Genomic DNA, 22,100 nt, shown 5'->3' with positions numbered 1-22,100 from the left:
CTGAGGTGGAAGGATCGCTGGAGCCCAGCAGGTTGAGGCTGTGGTGGCCAGGAGCGGCCATTGCACTCCAGTCTGGGCGACAGAGTGAGACTCCAACTCAAAAAAAACCCCCAAAAAACATAGACACACACAGGAAAGGCAACAGCGTCAGACGCCAGCAGCTGCAGACTCTGAGCCAAGGGGGCACTTTGCATTGCTCATGAACCCTTCTGAGAGTCTGAAGTTATAAAGAATAAAAGCTATCAGAATAAAAAAAGTCAAGGTACGCAGAGCACTGCAGACAGCCTGGCACATAAACACTCATTTCCTTGTCATTCTTGGGCAGCTTCTGCCTGTTTTCAGACAAAGAAAGGAGCTGGCAAGCTACACACGGTCCGAGAGGGTCGTGGTCAACTGCTTGGAAGGGGGCCTGTCCCCACCAAGGCCTGTGCTTCTTCCCTGGAACGAGGGAGGTCAGGGCCCAGCTCCTCCCAGGGCTCTGTGAGGCCTATGTCAGGGGAGGGTGGGTCACGAGGAACCTGGTTTCACTCTGCTCTCTGAGCAGCTGCTTCTCACTCTTCTAAAGAAAAGGTCCACTCGTGAGTCCACAGCTCCTATGGGGACGTTCTGTCGACAACATATCACGCGAGCTAAAAAACAAGTGGAGGGAACTGTCCTCCCAGGTCCCCCTCTCAGGGCAGCGTGCTGCCTCTCCTGCAGCTACAGTTGGTCAGTTAAAGCTCACCAAGTACTCAGATGTGCTGATCTGTGAAATGAGACAGTCTAGGATTCCTAGCAAGAGAGATGTCTTCTACTGGTCCTACCCACCTCGCTCTCACTCCCATGTCTGAGCTTAGATATGACAGAGATCCTTTTTTTAATAGAAGCCAAGTCTCACGATGTTGTCCAGGCTGGTCTCCAACGCCTAGCCTCAAGCGCTCCTCCTGCCCCAGCCTCTCAAAGCGCTGGAATACAGGCATAAACCACCATGATCCACCATGACGGAGACTTTTTTAATTGATTTTTTTTCAGAATACAAGGGGGGACCCAAGAAACCAGAATTTAGTTATAAAAAATTGTGTATTTATTCTTACGTGTTTAAACTGCAGTCGCCTTCAAAGTACTGTCCATTTGATGCAATACATCTATCAAGACGCCTTTTCCACTGCTCCAAATGGTTTTTGAACTTGTCAATTGTGATACCTTTTAGTGCTGCTTCTGATTTTGTTTTGCCTCTGCCACACTGGCAAAATGTTTCTCTTTGAGGGCTTTTTCCATTCGGGGGAAAAAAGTCGCTCAGGGTGACACTGGGTCAGAAGGGAGGGTGGGGCACAGGGGCCAAGTCGTTTTTGGTCAAAACCTGCTGAGCGCTCAGTGTGGTGTGGGCAGGTTGTTGGTATACATCACTCACCATGAAATGGGCAAATGTGTTGAGAGAATCTCCAAAAAAAATGTCACTGAAGCCGAATGCAGCCTTTCAACAACAATGCTAGCTGGCACACTGATGCCGAGGGGTTCCTGGAACACTCGTCCAGTGGGGGAATCCTGCACACAAGGGGGCCACCCTCAAAGATAATCCTGTTTTTTTGGGGGGCCCCCAGTAGATAATACATAGTTCAGAAGGCACATGGGAAAAAATTCACACGGAAAAGAGGACAGAGTAAAGCCTCCCTAACCCCGCTCTCAGCTCCCCTTGCCAAAGACATCTCAAGTTAGTAGTCTAAAATGAACTTTGTGATATTTCTCAAATTAACAGAATTACCTAGATAATATTGCAATATTAAGCTATCTACCTAATTAGAATATTCTAAGTCATCACGGTAAGTTTCATCATTTCCCCTTCGAGGTATTTAGAGAATCCTTAAGCGGCTTGCGTGGACATGTGTCAACATACTAAGCGACTAAGGGATTTCTAGGCCCACGGCTGAGAGGGCCAGTCCCCAGGCTCGGGCTCACCTGGTTCCTGTCACGTGCATTGGTGTACCTGATCTTCTGAATGAAGTAGAAGATGAGCCATGCCGAGGAAATAATCATCAGAGCAATGAAGGACACAGACACGAAGACGAGGGAGCTGGGGCTCAGGTTCTTGGGCAGCGACCGCGTGCCCACAGCGATGGTCATCTGCACGGAGATGTTTTTCTCCAGGTAACTCAGAATGTCCTTACCCCTCAATTCTGTTATCATGACAGCAATGATATCTCCAGTGCCTGCAACATAAAACAAATACATATTCTCAAGGGACATTTGAAACGTATAGGAATAGCAAACAGTTAAATATGCTACTGGGACCGCTGCAACGCTCGCAGAGGGAAGGGTGTAACAGATGCCACTTCCAAGGTGAGGCTGTGGCTGTGTGTGCTGGCACCAAGTGGGCAGAAATTCAGACTGAATGGATGGAAGGCGTGAGGCGATCTTAAGAACCATCAACTTATCCTACAACTACATTTTTAAAAAAGATTGTTAAACCAGCCAAATGTGACAACAGACGGCAATGTAACATTATACGGCAACAGAAATGCAATAAGAGCACGGCAGGTTTACATTGTAAAACATTTTCTTTTATAAAATGATCTTCAGAAAGCCCCAATTCCTTAAGAAAAGGAGGGAAAGTTCCATTATGCTTAGTACAAATGGGTGCTTCTGGCGCTAATCAGCTGAGGGACAGCCACGGAGTACCTGCTGGGTATAGAATGAGCACAGAGACCAGAAAGAGTTCAGGACGCAGAGCTTCGTAATCTCATGGAGATTCGGGACACACCCGGTGACAGTGCTGCACGCAAGTGCCACAAGTGGTATCGCTCACTAGTGACATCTGGAGCTAACCTGGGTCTTACGTCCAGACGGCCGCAGTAAGGATCCTCTGTAGATGAGCCCAGAACCCCTCTGGAAATCAAACCCTTCCCGGGACAGGGCCAAGTGTCAACACCCTGGACTGGCTTGGCGTCATGATACCTCCAGCTTCGAAGAGCCACCCAGGGTCTGCCCCAGCCACAAGTGATGTGGGTTCATGAGAGATGTCTCAGCCGCCTGCTAAGCATGATTTCCAGAAGTGGGGGTGCACCGAGGCCAGTGAGCACCCCTCGCCCTCCCCCTGCACAGGGAAGAGCGCCCGCACGTTCAGCAACACCTCAGGCCCATCCCGCTACCAGGCACGCCCCTCCACAAGCTGACGCTGCGTCAGCAAGTCACTCTAAAACCTGCTTTCCTCCAAGAGCCTGCCCGCAAGAGTCGGGGACACACATTTTATGAATGTTTTATAAAACAGACACTTTATTGTGGGAAAGAGAAGATACCACTTAAATGAATTTGGATAAGGTTTGTGTATACACATGTAAGCCACCAAAACAAAACAAGCAAAATCCCTACACTATGCCCATCAAATGCCCCTTCAAAAAATAATACAAACTAAATGTTTGGTTTTACATATTTCATTTATCACATTTAGCCTTAAAAGAAGCATTTTTGTGTCACAGGTGGTCACAGAAGACTACATGCAACCGAAATGAAATTCAACAATAAAAGCGTTTTATGGAAAACGGAACCCAATGGAACGTATACCTTTCCATTGTCTTATTCATAATCTTTCCAACCATTTTATCAGAACAGCAGCTTACCAGAATACGGATTAAAATCCATACCCCAAAGGACTGCAAAGCGAAAGCAAGCAAAAAGTTAACATTGAACCGCCTTTCCGAAGGAAGAGTTCTAGCCGTAAGTTAGAGAAAGCCGTAGAACAACGCTCGACCACTCGAAATGTCCTCGTGGAAGGCTCGTGCTCGTGCTCCTAAGACGCTGTCGACAGGCCATGGTCTGAGGCGTGAGGTACCAGGTATGGCTATAAAGTAACTGAGACGGATCCCACAAGCGACACATGACAATCAGTCTCATTGCTTTATAATCACGCCTGGTACGAGCAGGCGCAGGAGTCGGTGCGCAGACTCCTCCAGAGGCAGCACAGGAGCCAAGGGCCCAGCCGGGCAGCTTCGTTCCGAGGGCACTAACGAGGCACCGGCGGCTTCGGTGGAAAGCTGCCGGGAAGGAAGTGCTTGGTTACGCCAGCCATCCCCTTGGCAGGGTCTGCTGAGCAGGCACCGCGATCACAACTCCTCTCGCCCTCAGCAGAGAGGACAACGGCCTGCTCTTGATGACAGGGCAACGGCATCTGCCCCGGGAGTGCAGGGGGGTCGCAAAGGGGCTCGAGAGGAGCACACGCCATGGTGCCGTCACACGGGCAGAGCAGGGGCTGGGAAGCACGGCCGCAGGAGACGGGGCCCCCGACCCAGGCAGACGCAAAGACATGGTGGCCGCAGGTCACAGGACGCAGCAAAGGCACGGGGCTCTCAGCCATCTTGCGTCTAAAACTGCTCAGACTCTGGTGAACGTTACAGACAGGCCTCTCCCAGGAGAAAGGCCCCTCCCACCCGCCCTAAAGCCCACTGGGTTCCGAGATGCCAACTGAAGGAGGCCCTGGACAGCTGGCCTCGCTCTGAGAGGGAGACATGTCCAGAGACAAAGCTGGGTGGATCAGGCAGTGACTGCTAAGAGCTGGGATCAGCTGGGCTGCCGTGGTGCAAATGTTCAAGTCCGGGGAGGTCTCTCACACTCCTGCGTCCCAGGCCCCGGCAAACACAACCAGTCAATCAAGGAGGTGGCCTCGAGCCACTGCATCCAACAGCCAGTCCTGGTGACAAGGAAGCAAACACCTATTGTTATCTCTGCTTCCAACTGCTTTCGGTTTTTTTTGGAGCCAGAGTCTCACTCTGTTGCCCAGGCTGGACTGCAGTGGCACAATCACAGCCACTGCCGCCTCAACCTGCTGGGCTCAGGTGATCTTTCCACTTCCGCCTTCCAAGGATTAATAGCTGGAACTCCAGGCACATGCTACCACATCCGGCTGATTTTTTGATTTATTGTAGAGATGAGGTCTTGCCAAGTTGCCCAGGCGGGTCTCGAACCTCTTGCCTCTGCCTCCCCAAGTGGATTGCCTGAGACCGCAGGTTTGAGACCACCCCGGGCAACTTGGTGAGCCTCATCTCTACAATAAAAAAATCAAAAATGAACTGGGCATGGTAGCACACGCCTGCAGCTCCAGCTACTTGGAAGTCTGAGGCGGAAGAATTACTGGAGCCCAGTGGGTCGATGCTGGGGTGGCCATGAGCGTGACACTGCACTCCAGTCTGGGTGGCAGAGTGAGATTCCAACTCAAAATGAAAAAAAAGGAGAAAAGAGTCTAAGTCACACGTTTTGGAAACACCCTTTGGTCTGGATCCACCTGACTGCTTCCTGATGACCAGACCTCCAGGCTGGACAATCTGTGAGAACGCTGTGCCACTGCGTGCCACCAGCTGTGCCACTGTGTCCTCCTCCTCAGTGTAACCCCCCACGTGTGATGGGGCCCTTGCTGCTGATGGCAAACCCTAGAACCTGGTACCGCCAGGTTTTCGCACTGGAAGCGGATGCTTTTGTTTTCCAATGAACAGCATTGGAGGGCAACACTCTCAGACCGTGAGATCAGCCAGCTCCCCCAGGAGTGCTTGCTCAGAGCTCTCAGCAACCGCAGACATCTGAAGCTGGCACCAAGCTGGGGTCTGCAGAACTATGGCTCTCGAATGCTGCAGCTTCTTCCATGTTTGTAAACGGAGTCTATCATCAAAGTCATTCACAAAATTTTCTACTAATCTTTTCCCAAGTGAAAAACAAAACTGCAGGTGGGCAGCTTTTCTATCAAAAAGAGGCCCCACTCCCAGTAATTCTATGTTTTAGTGGGAAACAAAGACAAGTAGAAAAACATGACAAGCTGGGCTCGGTGGCTCAGCCTGTAATCCCACACCTTGGGAGGCTGAGGTGAGTGGATTGCCTGAGCCTGCGGGTTCGAGACCCGCCTGGGCAACTTGGCGAGACCTCATCTCTACAATAAATCAAAAATTAGCCGGGCATGGTAGCGCGCACCTGTAATTCCAGCTACTCGGAAGTCGGAGGCGGAAGAGTCACCGGGCCCAGCAGGTTGAGGCTGCGGTGGCCGGGAGCGGCCACTGTACTCCAGTCTGGGCGACAGAGTGAGACTCCAACTCAAAAAAAAAAAAAAAAAAAGAAAAAGAAAAACGCGATGACACTGAGTTATCCTGGCTGCAACATCAGTCCTGAGGGGCCACCAGTGGGAGCCCCAGGACCAACCTCCCTGAGCTCTGGAATCAGAAGGCCCAGGGTTGAATCACAGCGTGAGAGATGCCAGCAAACGCCACAGCTCAGTGAGTGGATCTACTTGTGCCACTGTCACTCGCCGAAGGGAAGGGAGGCACTGGGGGAAGAAACCCAAAGCCGCCACCACAGGACCGTGGAGTCCGGTCCGCTCTTCAGCTCCCCCCGGGTGCAGAAGACGTGCGGGCACACGCACCCAGGCCCATAGGCCCTGCCACTGGCTGCAACACTGGTGGTCAGCGCAGAAGTGAGTGCCCCAGTGGGGATGCGTCGGAAGCCTACGCCGCCCCTTCTCCCCCACCCTGGGGAGCGGACCTCAGGAAAGCGCCGGGCAGGGGTTCACGGTCCATGCAGATTCTGAAGGCACCGGGACGATGTCAGGACCAGGAGCTGTGGCCGTGATGAAAGGGAGCAGCAGCGGGCGGGACATGCATGCCTGTGCAGTGAGGGGCCGAAGGGGGACGTGTCACCGTGCCACCACCACGGAAGTGCGCCCCCTGGAGGCAGCCATGGGCAGCACCACAGCGTCACTGGGTGCCCACGACTTGCAACACCGGTGATTGTCTGAGGCGTGAACCTGACCTCCGGCCTGGAGGCGGACACACGGAGGCCAATGTGCACACCTCCATGGCGCCACAGTCAGCGACCACGCCCGGGGCTACAGGGCTGGAGAGGGTCTGCAAAAGGAGCCAGGGTCCATCAAACGCTCATTCCTTTACTCCTTGGCAAGAAGTTCTTCAGTCTCACACATGCAGAGAGAAGGCCAATGCACAGCACTCTGGTGTCAGTTTCTTTACTTCCTGTACATCTCAGCCGAATGCCACAAGGAAGAAAAGGCCTCACAGAATGAGAGCTGTCCTCCCTCATGTAGAGGCAGGAAGGGAGTGGGGAGGGAGGGAGGACGGCGCCCACCGGCAGCCATCACAAGGCCTCAGTCGAGGGTTCCTGGGGTCGTCAGCCCTCCACACAGACTGCTGCCCCTTCCAGGTGGCTGGCTCTACTCACAGGTAGCTCTGAGCGTGAGGAAGGTCTTCCTTACAACTAAAATCTCGATTTCTAAATGCCCACTCCTTGGTTCTCTCTCCTGGAGAAGCACCACTGAATAAAGACACTGCTTTTCATTTATTGACATATAAAATACCCTTAACTGTAGTGGTATTGCACACCATTACCTAATAAATCAGTCCGCTGATGAATTTTTTAATAAATAAAAACAGTTATGCCACAAAAGCAGTCTGTCGATAACTTCTGAGAGGCCATCAAATACAGCAAGTCCCCAAATACGGACCTTCAAGATCTAAGTCTTAATGATGCACACCTGCTTTTTAAAATGAATTATCTCTCCACCAGGTATCAGTATAGCCTGTTAAACATATACAGTATTAGATAGTCGACTGTGTTAGTTGGGTATCTAGGCTACAAAAAATGAACTTGGGGATGGATGCACTTTCAGAACCACACTTGTTTGTATGCTGGGGACTTCCTATGCATGATGTCCACTTGTATACCGAATCCTGACTCGCAGCCCACCTCTTTAAAGTGAAACATAGAAAAACAAAAAGCACAAAGAGACACGTTCCCACCTCAGGCCATATGTCTTGGGACCAGCGAGCACTCCTGCCCCACACGACCATCCCTCCTGGGATGCCGCCTCAGCCTCTTCTCCACGCTATTTCTGGAGTCCCAAATCATTTATTAAAAATAATGTATTTCCAAAGGATCTAAAACTTACAGGTAAACCGGAGGTGGCATACAGACTTAAAATTTGCTTTTTTAACCCAGAACCATGCGAGAGTAGGCTGCTGGTGTGGTGCGTATCACCTCCAAATATTTGGTGTGCAGTTTCCTACCAACAAAAACAAATGTATATCTAGAACACATCCCCTTTGGCATCTGATCCCAGCGGCCATCTGAACCTCCCCTGCATTCCCGGGGTGCCCTTTCCTCCCAGCAGCCTGGATGGAGTCGCACGCCACGTTGTCGTCCCGTCCCAGCCATCCCCGCAGTCATCCTTGGAGTGCACAGCCATGGTGCTTCAGAAGCTCGTGGCTACTCGGGCCAGGTGACTCTGACAGTCCCAACACAGGGCTCGGCTGTGCTCTTTGTGGTGTGCACTGCCGGGACCCACAGCTTTTACTGGTAAACATGATACCCAGGCATCTACACCTTGAAGCTACCCCTTCCCTGTAAGGAGTAAGTGCTCCTTGGAAGGTGCTTTGAGTCTAGGCAAATACTTGACTTCTCATCACACTTCGAAGTCACTTTCTTACTTTTTAGATCGGCATTGATCCACGGTGCCTATTTTATTCAGGGGGTTGAAACAGCTACTATCAGTACTCACTTTGATGCTGGAGATCTAAGTCAACCTTCACAGACGCTGCCTACAGAGCCCTTTCAGCTTACTCTTTTCCAGACACCAGGTTTCCGATGTCTTTAGTGAAATAAATGCTAATGAGGAATACGACACTCGCGACACCAAGAGCAGCAGGATGCGAACAACTCCCTACATCTGATTATGTCCACAGGGACACAGCCCAAGATTCCAATGTGTCAGCAGCCACAGCGCATGGGTGTACATAGAGTTCATGTAACTGAAGGCTCTCAGGTTCCCTACTTGTATTTTTACTAAGCCATGTCTCCACAAACCCTTGTTGCTAATTTTTTTTTTCTATCTTTTCAGAGTAGAGACAGGATCTCACTATGTGGCCCAGGCTAGTATGAAACTCAAGGGCTCAAGCAATCCTCCTGCCTTGGCTTCCCAAAGTGATGGATTACAGGCATGAGCTACCATATCTGGCCCCTTGTTACTAATTTCTTAAAAACCCATTTACAGGTTGACCTGATGAATACTTTCTTTTGGTTATTTGTGTTTCTAGACTGCACATCCCTAGTTTTGTGCCCTTTTCCAAGTAAGATACTTACATTTATGCCAGGCTTGGTGACTCACACCTGTATTCTAGTGCTTGGGGAGGCCAAGGTGGAAGGACTGCTTGAGCCCAGGAATTTGAGACCAGCCTAGGCAACATAGCAAGACTTTGTCTCTGCAAAAAAGTTGTTTTAAAAACTAGCCAGACATGGTGGCGTGTCCCTGTAGTCCCAGCTAATTGGGAAGCTGAGGCGGAAGAATCACCTGAGTCCAGCAGGTTGAGGCTGCAGCGAACCGTGATCATGCCGCTGCACTCCAGTGTGGGCGACAGTAAGATTCTGACTCGAAAGCAAACAAACAAAAAGATACTTACACGTACGCTTTCTTTCTGCTCACAGAAGTTTAAACGGGTAGGGAGAGAAGGGCGAAGTAGAGAGCAAAGCACTCAAAATGGAGAGATTCAGGCGGAGGAAGGCGGCCCACATTGGCACACAGACCAGGCGCCTCCAGACCTTGGTTCTCATGTGAGCCCTGGCAAGGAAGCTCTCTCTGGGAGCTCAGAGAACTGAATGATAAGGGAGGCAGATGAGGGGTGGTGGGCGCCAGGTTCACTGCCCTGGAGCGGGAGTCGAGATCTTCAAAGGTGAGAAAGCTAGAAGGATCTTTGTGGCGGTGTGGAGTTGGTGGCTAAGCACCAACTCACCCGCAGTGTGCTGTTGACTCAGAGGGTTGCATGCAGAGGTATTCACAGACGTGTGCACACCCGAGTCAGCACACACACATCTTGCTCTGTCAGTCGAGAAGGTCCAGAAGCAGCAGACACCTGCGGAATGACAATCACATCGGACGCCAGATGTTGGTTGGCTTCTAATATCGTTCTCCAATAAATGGAAGCCAGGGCTCCTGGGAGAAATGGCCAACTCTAGGGCTGGGACAGAAAATATGCACAAGACAAGGCTGGCACTTCTCACAGCACCAGAAAGGAAGGAGTGCTCAACAACCAAACCCAACAGGCAAAACCCCCACAGCCACATAATGGGCCACGTCAAGGACAGAGGCACCAACCCTGTGCCCAGCCAAGCTGGAATAACCTGAGTAACAAAATAAAACTGTCCTGTATTACAATTCAGAGTAGTTGAATGATCATCCACAAATCACACTGACAGGAATAAATGATCGAATAAATTAATAAATGGGTAAGAGTCAACTCACCCAAGCAGAGGAATTCCAGATGATCGCATAGCTCCTCCACCCTGAGGAGAGGAAGCTAAACCCCTACTAGGTAAATGGCTTTCAAAAGTTACTGTATGGAAGGAGCTCAAAGAGTGAATTTACAGTGGAGAAACCCAACAAATGCCACCTCAGCCAGAAGATCAAAGTCAACAACTGTGATCCCTCCTGTTGACAGTCCACCAACCTGACATGATATGTTTAAAGCACTTTACAGGCCGGGCTTGGTGGCTCAGCCTGTAATCCCAGCACTTTGGGAGACCAAGGAGAGTGGACTGCCTCAGCCCGCGGGTTCGAGACCTGCCCGGGCAAATTGGCGAGACCTCGTCTCAACAATAAATCAAAAATTAGCCAGGCATGATAGTGTGCGCCTGTAGTTCCGGCTACTTGGAAGGCTGAGGCAGAAGGATCGCCAGAGCCCAGCAGGTCGACGCTGGGGTGGCTGTGAGTGTGCGTGCCACTGTACTCTAGCCTGGGTGACGGAATGAGACTCCAACTAAAAAAAAAAAAAGAAAAGCACTTTACAAAGCCCTGTGGACATCCTCCCAAAACCCGGATCCCTAGTCTAATCAGGAGAAAAGTATCCTTATGTCCCAGCTGAGGCACACTCCACCACATGCCTGACCAGCCCTCTCAAAACGGCTAGGATCTTCATGAACAAGGAAAGTCTGTGGTGACACCAAGAGGAAGGGCCCCGAGGAGGCCGGAGGACCGAATGCAAGGCGGTGTCCCACACGGCGTTCCGGAACAGGAAAAAACTGCAGGCACAAACCAAAGAAATCTGAATGAAGCATAGCCTTTATTAATAATCATGTATCAGCTGGGCTCAGGGGCTCAGCCTGTAATCCCGCGTTTTGGGAGGCCGAGGTGAGTGGATTGCCTGAGCCCGCGGGTTTGAGACTCGCCTGGGCAACTTGGCGAGATCTCATCTCTACAATAAAAATCAAAAAGTTAGCCAGATGTGGTAGCGCGCACCTTTAGTTCTGGCTACCCGGAAGGCTGAGGCAGAAGGATCGCCGGAGCCCAGCAGGTCGAGGCTGCGGTGGCCGGGAGCGGCCACTGCACTCCAGTCTGGGTGGCCCAGTAAGACTCCAACTCAGAAAAATAACATAAAATAATCATGTATCAATGTTGGTTCATTAATCACCGTAAATGCATGCTACTAACATAACAGGGAGACTGGGTACAGGGCTTATGGGAATTCTTTGTACTCGCTCTGCAATCTTTCCATAAATATAGAACTGTTCTAAAAAATAAGGTTGATTTTTTTTTTTTAAAGGTTCATTATATAAGAGGGGAAAACTTCTCAGCAGAAAAAAATCAGACTAGAAAACAAAGAATCAGCACTTCAAGAGTGCTGAAAGGAAAATTCTGTCAGCCCAGAAATCTATACCTACGTTTCTGAAAAACGACGGCTGAAAAAGACACTTTCAGATAAACATCGACAGAGTGCATCGCCGGGAGGCCTGCGCTGTCTGCCGTGACTCAGTGAGGGACACGACGCTGGAAGGGCTTCTGGACGACAGACACAACCCAGCGTGGAGGTAGGCGTGAAAGCCCAGCAAACGCAAAAGCTGGCGCCTTCCCCCTCCCCGCCGGCCCCTCTGTTCCCATCCCCTCCCCACAAGGGCACCTCTCACTCCTCCCCTCAAGGCCCTGCAAGAGTCTGACGTGAGCCGGGCAGCAGGGCCCGCTGGAAGAGCCTAGAAGCACTGTCCCAGCATGGAGCATGCCACTGGCACTGGGCATGCACGGGCCCGGGAGACTGCATGCTTTGAGATGCGGATGACAGTCCCGCAGCGCAACGGAGCGGTCTTGTCCCAGATATCCCTTGCCTGTCCCAATCCTGAGCTGAGATTCCTGGAAGGCATCAATTGGGGGTGGGGAGTCCTCGCCAGCCCCTACCGCATGCAGCCCCAGGCTGCCTGAGTCTCCTGACAGTGTGCCAGGAAGACAGACTCCGTGCTTTCAACCAAGTCCAGGTTCACCATGCAAGCTGCTGTCAGGGGAAAATGTCTTCCATACTGTAGCCTAAGAACCTGATTTCTCTCTTTATTGTCATGCCAGCTTGGGTCTCTCTCTGTTGCCCATGCTGGTCTTGAACTCTTGGCCTCAAGCAACCCATCCCCCCGATTCCGCAAGAGCTGGAATTCCAGGCATGAGCCACTGCACACAGCTGAAAGGGACTTTTAAAACAGTATCGCAAACCTATGCCAATCCCTTATACCAGATATCAGTTCGCCTTCCTCCTCTTCCGCTGCCGGTGAGGAGGGTAAGCACAGGAAAGACAAAAAGGCACAGCGAGTGCTGGGCTCACACAGTCCTCTCAGGATTCAGAGCCCGCTGGGTCTAAGGAGGCAGGGAGGCCAGGAGATGAAGTCCCACAGGTCGATGGGGGAGGGCGCTCCAGTTCCGCTCGGATTTAGAGAAAAAAGGAAACGTTCAGAGCTTATGAAAAGGTGTTTAAATGGAACCACTGCACTTTTCAAAGTTATTTTTATTTTTTAAAAGCTATGGCTTAAGTGCTTCAGCTTTAGATCATCTTTGATAATTATGAATTTTTAAAATATATGAACCAGCCGCAGACACAGTAGAAAATTGTGCAGACTCTGGCAGAAACACAAACGCAACTTAAACTCTTCCTTCCTGCCACAGCAGTGCACAGAAACTGCAGGCCCCCGTCTCTCCTGAGGCGACTGAATCCATGCTCAGTTAGAAGCTAAAAAACAGACAGTAGCAGCAGCTAGACCGTGACAGCGCTCCTTGTCCTGATGGGCTTGTGGAACAAAGACAGTCAGTTTACACTGAGCGGTCCGGCTTACCTATATTTAAAGATCTGTGCCTGCGATTCATGCCTATAATTCTTGCAACAGATTTTCTACATTCACAGTGAGTTTTCTATACTTCACAAAGCGTAATCTTTTTCTCTTTCTTGCAAGGTAATAAGTATAGAGCTAAACACGTCCTTTCTTTGAGCTGCGGTCTCACTCTGTCGCGCGGCTGGAGCGCAGTGGCATAATCACCACTCACCACAGCCTCCGTCTCCTGAGTGGCTGAGCGTAAAGGCGCACACCCCCATTCCCAGATGATTTTAAAATACATCTTTTTAAGAGATTATCATGGGAAAAAGGCTAAGAAATATTTGACTGATTTTGTTCCACCATTCAAAACACAGCCAGGAAGCATTTGGTATTGCCGATTGAGAAAAAGATGGAAAAGTGACAATATTTGGTTACATATTTGACTAAATCACCTCATCTTCTTTTTAACAATGGACAGAGTGCCTGCAAAGCTTACAGGCAAACATATATAACCAAAAAGCTTTCTTTTTTTTTTTTTTTTTATTTTAGTGTAGAGATGAGGTCTCGCCTGCCCAGGCGGGTCTCAAACCCGCGGGCTCAGGCAATCTACTCACCTCAGCCTCCCAAAGGCACGGGGTTACAGGCTGAGCCACCGAGCCCGGCTAACCAAAAAGCTTTTTAACTCGACAGTGATTTGACACAACTTAAGACTGCTGACAGAAACAGTAATGTCTATATAAATTTTTTAAAACCAGGGAAATAGATTCTTAGTTTTCAGACAAGTGTGCATGATTTTAAACTATCCAAGAGCTTGTAACTTCCTCTTGATGTTACCACATATCCGCTAACTACATGACAAAGAACTCATTCTGCTAGAGAGAGGTAACAAGTAAAACCACAGATGGAGCAGTCTTTCCTGTCAATAACACCATGGACACGGCACTGGACAGATGTCCTTCCGTCACCAGGTGAAGGGCAGGCCTTAGAGCAAACACAACCAATTCTCAAAACACTGCTGACAAGGCAATAAAGCAAAGTACTTACATGCACATTGGTATATCTACTGTATATGCAATACTTGTATTCCAATGTGAAATTTTAAAATCAGTCATAAAATAGATCCTTAAATAGAAAGTTCATCTTAGTGAAATCATTTCAGCGCAATACAGATTTATTGTGTTCACGGTATTTTGCTGACCACCATGGAGGATAGAAAAGGACACAAACCTTGACTTAACGGAGCCCTGGAGTCTTCCTTCCTGCCTAGTAAGTGCAAATAGTGATGACATGGTCAGCAAGGACAAAAGGGCTAGGAGCCTGCCAGGCCTGGACGGCACACATGGCAATGGCCATGGCTGGCACTGCTATTCCGGACTCTTCCCAGCTCACATTAGTTCCCACTGAAACGCACAGCACAGAGCTGACACCCCATGTTTCTGTCTTAAGAAGAAGGGTGGGTGCAATGGCTGTGTGAGCCAGAGAAGGTAAACCCCGGGCCTCTGGGTCCCTCTCTTGAGACTCTGAGTTCTAGGTCTGGGGGAGATCCTGGCATCCTATGGAATCTGATGAAGGGTCCTTGAGCCTCATGGGGACAGGGTGGGCCACAGGACGAGAAGGGGTCACCCGTGGAGGGAAGGCCGAATAACGCCTTCAGGAGCAGGAAAGCAGGGTCAGTCACAGCGGCTTCTCTGGAATACAAGCAGAAGGTCCGGGAGCCAGGGCCCAGAAAGTCGGAAGAGGGCTGGAATCCTGGAGACTCGAGATCAGGAATGCCTGGCGGGACAGACGGGCGCCAGGGAGGGGTCTGCTGAGCGTGTGTGATGCCAGTGCTCTGACCTCACGCAGCCTGCCACACACGCGGAGGCAGATGCGCAGACTTCCAGGAAGGGCACTCCCTGCCTGGCAGGGGACCCTTTTGCAGCTGCCATCTCTGAGCCCACGTGCAGCTTCGCCAGCAGCCAGGACACACGCTGCATTCCCACGCCACCTCCCCTGTGAGAACCGCACCCCATGGGACACATTTTGCCACCACCGATTCCCTCCAGATCCCCGCCCAGTGCCACCTCCTGGGTTCTCCAGGTCCAGATTAGATGGCAGAGAAGCAGCCCTTTCTTGTGACTTCAGACCGCTGCCATCACTCAGTGGGGCTGCAGCCCCTGGCCCTGAGGCTCCGCAGAGGTGAGCCTGCACACCTGCTGGGGCCTGGCAGCTCTGGGGCACCGGCCTCCCGGCCCCGAGAACCATGCCTCCCCCTTTCAGAATCCTCCCTCTGGCACTAAACGGCAGCCTCGGCCTGTAATCTCCGGCGCTGAAGATGAGGCTTCGAGATTTAACTCACTGTCAGCCTGCTCCCCAAGTTTGGCCACACTGGCTTTTCTTCTGGTACTTTCTTCTGGTGTTTGCTCTGTTTTCTCCACCTCAGACCCTTCTCCATAGGGATTCCCTGACCTGAAATCTGACTCAGGTGTCAGCATTGTTGTTTTTTTTAAGTTGGGATTTTACTGTCACCCAGGCTGGAGGGCAGTGGCATGATCACAGCTCCGCAGCCCCAACCTCCTGGGCTCAGGCGATCCTCCCTCCTCAGTCTCCCAAGCAGCTGGGACTATAGGTGTGCACCACCATGCGTGGCTAACTTTTTCATTTTTTTGTAGAGATGACATCTTGCTATGTTGCCCAGGCTGGTCTCAAACTCCTGGGCTCAAGTAGTCATCCTGCCTTGGCTTCCCAAAATGCTGGGATGATAGCCATGAGCCACCACACCCAACTGAGTTTTTATTTATGTGGTTCTCCTGTAAGAGTATCGTCCCTCTCCAAGCAAACCCCAACCCTAACCCTAATTATTCAGGGCCCAGGACAATGAATGTCTCGTCTATGAAGCCTTCTGATAAGTCTCTTCAGGAATTAAGAGTCAGAAGCCCTTTCACAGGTTAATTTTATGGTTAATTATGCTAGGCTGTTATGCAAAGCTCCCTGATGATTTCCACGGGTGAGGGTCTCCCCAGTTGGGAGCATTTCTGAAGGATGCCCACGTGCACACACTTCTGTCCACCTCTGCAATGTCCATCAGAGACCACCTTGCAGAGGACAGGCATCATTAGAATCTGCTGATTAACTATTTTTTGTACTAGATACATTTGACACTATTAAATCATCTGGAAAAAAATACCAATCAGCTGGGTGTGGTAGTGTGCACCTCTAGTTCCAGCTACTTGGAAGGCTGAGGCGGAAGGATCGCCAGAGCCCAGCAGGCGAGCCCGCTTCCGGCCACTGTACTCCAACCTGGGTGACAGAGTGAGACTCCAACTCAAAAAAAACCCCCAAAAAATGAAGAAAAAGTACACTTGGAAATAATAAATACCGATCTTAAAATTGAAAAAGTAAGTACACTGATTTCATAATTTTATAAGAGGTACTGTTTATTCCAGGCACAAGAAAAATTGTACGATTGTTGCTATTTATTAGACAAGGCAGATGCTATGTTTTACAAATGAGGACACTAGTTTAAAGACTTATTTACCCAAACTCACAAGGCTGGTAACCCGCTGGGGCTAAGAATCAAGCCTCGTTCTTGGGACTATAAATGCCAGACTCTTCATTACATTACAGGCGCTGTGTTGTCTGACAGAATCTTAATTTTGCTCCTATAATTAAAAAATGACCAAGAATGGAGTGGCAAAGTGAAGTCTATGATGAACTCTTCCAGTAAGACACACCGAGAAGCCTTCTGCACACAAAAATGAGCCTGCTTGCAGGTAATTTACAAATTCCCAAACGAAATGGCATTTTTTCTTCTAATCTTAAAAATAAAGCAAAATTGCAGAAATCTTTCCAAAGAGACTTACTTTGTTAACAACGAATCCACATTTTTCACTTAAATAATTATGTAACTTTTAAGATTAAATAAAATAAAATACAAAAATCTAGAGCAGTTTGGCTTAGACTTCTTTTTTTATTTTTTGGGTTGGAGTCTCACTCTGTCGCCCAGGCTGGAGGGCAGTGGCATGCTCAAGGCCACCACAGCCTTGACCTGCTGGGCTCAGGTGATCCTTCCGTCTCAGCCTTCCAAGTAGCAGAACTACAGGCATGCGCCACCATGCTCAGCTAATTTTTGATTTATTGTAGAGATGAGGTGTTACAAAGTTGCCCAGGCTGGTCTCGAACCTGTGGGCTCAGACAATCCTCTCAGCTCGGCCTCCCAAAGTGCACGGATTATAGGTGTGAGCCACCCCGCACCCGGCCTTAGCTTAGATTTCTTTCTTTTTTCCTTTTTTTTTTGAGTTGGAGTCTCACTCTGTCACCCAGACTGGAGTGCAGTGGCCGCTCCTGGCCACCGCAGCCTCGACCTGCTGGGCTCCGGTGATCCTTCCGCCTCAGCCTTCCAAGTAGCTGGAAGTACAGGTGCGCGCTACCACGCCCGGCTCATTTTTGATTTATTGTAGAGATGAGGTCTCGCCAAGTTGCCCAGGCGGGTTTTGAACCCACAGGTTCAGGCAAATCACTCACCTCAGCCTCCCAAAGAGCAAGATTACAGGCTGAGCCACCAAGCCCGGCTAGATTTCTAACTCTAAAATATACAACGTCTATGTTTAGGGCATGTCTTCATAGTTATCTTTCCATCTTGCACTTAGCATGTCTGTACCAATGATAAAGCAAAGCAAATGTCTTTTTTTACATTTTTCTTGTCCACTTTTTTTTTTTGTTGTTGTTGTTGTTTTTGTTTCAGCCTTCCAAGTAGCTGGAACTACAGGCGCGCACTACCACGCCCGGCTAGTTTTTTATTTATTGTAGAGATGATGTCTCACCAAGTTGCCCAGGCAGGTCTCGAAACTGCGGGCTCAGGCAATTCACTCACCTCGGCCTTCCAAGGCACGGGATTACAGGCTGAGCCACCGAACCCGGCCTCTTGTCCACTTTTTAATATCATTGTATTCTTACATGGTCTTTAAATGTCTACTCTATACACTTAAAATATTAATAAACAAAAGATCACCACATAAGTACTTGTTATGTCTCTCCAAGTAACAATACTTAAGGGCATACAACTCAAAATTGTTTAAGAATCTTACTTTTGTGTTACTTTTGAACTTCTAGCTTGCATTATCCTTTTTAAAAAGTTTTAATGAGATGCAGTTTGCATGTCACAAGATTCATCTCTCACAAATGGACGGTTACAGGGATTTGTAAGAGATGTGCGCCATCACCATGTCCAGTTCGGGGCCATTTCCATCACTCCCTCAGGATGTTCCTTCATGCACATTTTTAAAAAACGTTTTGGGGCGGGGGGGGTTGATTGGCGTGTGTGTGTGTGTGTGTGTGTGTGTTTTAGAGACAGGGGCCTTGCTACCTTGTCTAGGATGATGGACTCAAACTCCTGGCCTCAAGTGATCCTCCCGCCTCAGCCTCTCAAGTAGCTGGGAATACAGGTGCATGCTGCCACTCTCAGCTAGGTTTTTGGCTTTTTTCGCAGAGACAAGTTCCACTATGTTGCCCAGGCTGATCTCGAACTCCTGACCACACATGGTCCTCCCGCACTGGCCTCCCACAGTGCTAAGATTAAGGTGTAAGCCACCATGCCTGGCCCAGATCTTGCTTTCATGTTTAGTCTGACAAAGAATGTCTTTTACTTGAGATATTTATTTCACTGCCATCCAACATAATTATAATCATGACTGGATCTACATTTACTTTTTTGTTACCTGTTTTCTTCATGTCTGTCTTGACTCTTCTGTTCCTTCTTGACTGCCTTCTTGGTATTAAATGTATTTTAGTGTAGCATTTAAATTTCATGTTGTTTTTTATGATAAATTTAAGTTACTTTCTTCTTTTTGAGTTGGAGTCTCCCTCTGTCAACCAGGCTGGAATGTAGTGGCAAACGCTCATGGCCACCACAGCCTTGATCTGGTAGGCTCAGGCGACCCTTCCGCCTCACCTTCCAAGTATCTAGAACTACAGGCATGTGCTACTATGCCCGGCTAATAAGTTAGTTACTTCCCTAATGGCTGTTTTAGGGATTATAATACACACCTAACTGATCACAATTTACTTCAGAGTAACGATAGCTTAATTACAAAAAAAATAGAAACTCTGTTTTATACAGGTCTTACCCCACCTCTGTTATTTTTGTCATACATATTATACATATTAACATATTATACTTATACCTGTTACAAACTGGACAACAGTATTAAATTGATTGCTTTAGTATATAATCCTGTTAAGAAATACATGAGGAAAAACATATCTGCAACATCTTTTCTATTGACCCTCACACTGACCACTCCTGGTGCTTGTCACCTTTCCTGTGGGCGCACGTCACACCTGGCATCCCCTCCTCTCACCTGGAGAATTCCTCCTGGACTCTCATGAGGCAATTGTGCTGGGAACAAATTCTCTCAGTGTTTCCTTATTTGGGAATGCCTTTGTTTTACCTTCATTTTGAAGGACAGTTTTGCTTGATGCAGACTTTTTTTTTTTTTTGAGTTCGAGTCTCATTCTGTCACCCAGACTGGAGGGCAGTGGCACGCTCGTGGCCACTCCGGCGTTGACCTGCTGGGCTCCTGCGATCCTTCTGCCTCAGCCTTCCAAGCAGCCGGAACTACAGACATGCGCTACCACGCCCGGCTAATTATTTGCTTATTTATTGTAGAGACAGGGTCTCGCCAAGTTTCCTGGGCTCAGGCAATCCACTTGCCTCGGCCTCCCAAAGTGTTGGGATGGCAGGCTGAGCCACTGAGCCCGGCCTAAATACAGAATTCTTAGTTAACATTTTCTTTTTCCTCTTAGCATTTTGAATAGGTCATTCCACTGACTGCTGGCCTCCGCTAGTTTGAGAATTTAGCCATCAACCATAATGATACTCCTCTCTGTGTATGTGTATGTGTGTAACGTTTTTAAGATTTTTCTGGATCTCTTTGTATTTATTTTACTTGGAATTCTTTAAGCTTCTTGGATATGTAGATTAATGTTTCCATCCCATTGGTAAGTGTCCAGCCATTGTTTCCTCAAGTATCTTCTCTGTTCCTCTATCTCTCTCCTCTAGAACTCCCATCCCATGTGTGGATATGTTTGACAGTGTCCACAGGCCTCTGAGGCACTGTTCATTCTCCTCTAATCACTTTTAAAAAATGTGCTTGTGCCGGGCTCGGTGGCTCAGCCTGTAATCCCGCACCTTTGGGAGGCTGAGGTGAGTGGATTGCCTGAGCCCACGGGTTCGAGACCCACCTGGGCAACTTGGCGAGACCTCATCTCTACAGTAAATCAAAAATTAGCCGGGCGTGGTAACATGCGCCTGTAGTTCCAGCTACTTGGAAGGCTGAGGCGGAAGGATCGCCGGAGCCCAGCAGGTCGAGGCTGCGTTGGCCGGGAGCGGCCACTGCACTCCAGTCTGGGCAACAGAGTAAGACTCCAACTCAAAAAAAAAAGTGCTTGCTTCAGATTGGATCATTTCTACTGATTTATCTTCAAGTTCCCAGATTCCTTCTTCTGCTATTTTGTATCCGCTATTGAAGCCCGCTAGTGAATTGTTCATTTCCAGTACTGAACTCTACCATCCTACAATGTCCCTTTGGCTCTTTTAAATAATTTTTATGTTCTTTACTGAAAATCTCTATTTGCTGACTCATGGTTACCATTCATTATTATCACTTTAATTCTTTAAATATAGTTTCTTTTAGTTCTTTGAACCACAATTATATTAGTTATTCTGAAGTTATTCTTTGCTAAATTCATTATCTGGGAACACTCAGAGACAGTTTCTGTAGACTGTTCTCCCCAGAACATGAGTCACACATCCCATTCTTTGCAGTCTTGTCATCTTCTGCTGAGAAGTGGATATCTTAGATAACATGCTATAGCAACTCCGAAGCTGTTATTTTCCCCCCTCAAAGCTGGTGCTGTTGCCTCGTCTGCGTGTTCACTTTCATTTAGCGACATGCCTGGATACAACCTATGGAATCTGCTTCCTCTGTGGTGCACCGTCCCTGACGTCTCCATTCAGCTTCTTGTTTATTTAAGTTCTGCCGTGGGTCACCTATGAGCCTATCTAAACAAACTCATGTTTCAAGGAACAGAGATGGGAAATAGTAGATTCATTTATAGAGGCTTCCTACTCTTTTAAAATAAAAATCATTTACAATTTTAGAAAAATATTTCAATTCCCTGGTATATTTTCCAGATCTTCTCATACTTCGATGAAAAGACTCTCATTCCAGCTACTTCTCTGTGGTTTTCGTGTATGTGAATAACATCACTGGAAAAGAACAATACATTTTGCTCAGCTGACCTTCACCCTGTTCATTTTTCTTTGTTTTCAGTAAAGAAGAAATCAAGATGGAATGAAGATAAGATGTCTGAGGTCCAATTTTTCAAAGTTTTTCTTCCCTCTAAGATAACTGAGGAGGAAACACTTCTGTCTTGAGGCCAGTGTTTCTACATAGATGTCCAGCTACATTAAACTGATCCTTAATTTTCTTTTGGTTTCCCTGAACAAATTCAAAGTCATAGGACTCCAGAGATTGCTGAGCAGTGACAAAAATCACATATTCTTTCTACTTCATTTTTGTGCTTTTCTTTAGTTTCAGTTTTCTACATTGGTCACATTTGAAAGGAAAGACACAGCACAATAAAACCTAAATCTATCCACATTATTCTGTTAACACACACAAAAGCACCAGTGGTCCTCAATTAAGGTCAGAAAGTCTTTGCAAGAAACTGTCTAAAAATGGATTATGTAGCTGGGCATGGTGGCTCACGCCTAAATCCCAGCACTTTGGGAGGCTGAAGTGAGAGGTATGCCTGAGTCCATGGGTTCAAGACCCGCCTGAGCAACTTGGCGAGACCTCATCTCTACAATAAATCAAAAACTAGTCGGGCGTGGTAGCGCGCGCCTGTAGTTCCAGCTACTTGGAAGGCTGAGGCGGAAGGATCGCCAGAACCCAGCAGGTTGAGGCTGCGGTGGTCGGGAGCGGCCATTGCACTCCAGTCTGGGTGACAGAGTGAGACTCCAACTCAAAAAAAAAAAAAAAAAA

At 48.6% G+C, this 22,100-nt stretch overlaps 1 protein-coding gene across 1 annotated transcript in view; it reads right to left on the bottom strand.

The window, feature by feature from the left end:
- The window catches only part of RNF130 (ring finger protein 130), a 58,091-nt gene that overhangs the window by 34,640 nt on the left and 1,351 nt on the right, over positions 1 to 22,100 (bottom strand). Inside the window, exon 2 of the mRNA XM_008056893.1 lies at positions 1,936 to 2,186. Coding sequence (XP_008055084.1) covers positions 1,936 to 2,186 — 251 coding nt within the window. The remainder of the gene's footprint in view (positions 1 to 1,935; positions 2,187 to 22,100) is intronic.

This window comes from Carlito syrichta, unplaced genomic scaffold (assembly GCF_000164805.1).
Source record: "Carlito syrichta isolate Samal-C Ts95f unplaced genomic scaffold, Tarsius_syrichta-2.0.1 Scaffold85466, whole genome shotgun sequence".
Taxonomy (NCBI): domain Eukaryota; kingdom Metazoa; phylum Chordata; class Mammalia; order Primates; family Tarsiidae; genus Carlito; species Carlito syrichta.
Note: the sequence above shows the minus strand (reverse complement) of the source record. Positions and strands in the feature narration are given on the sequence as shown.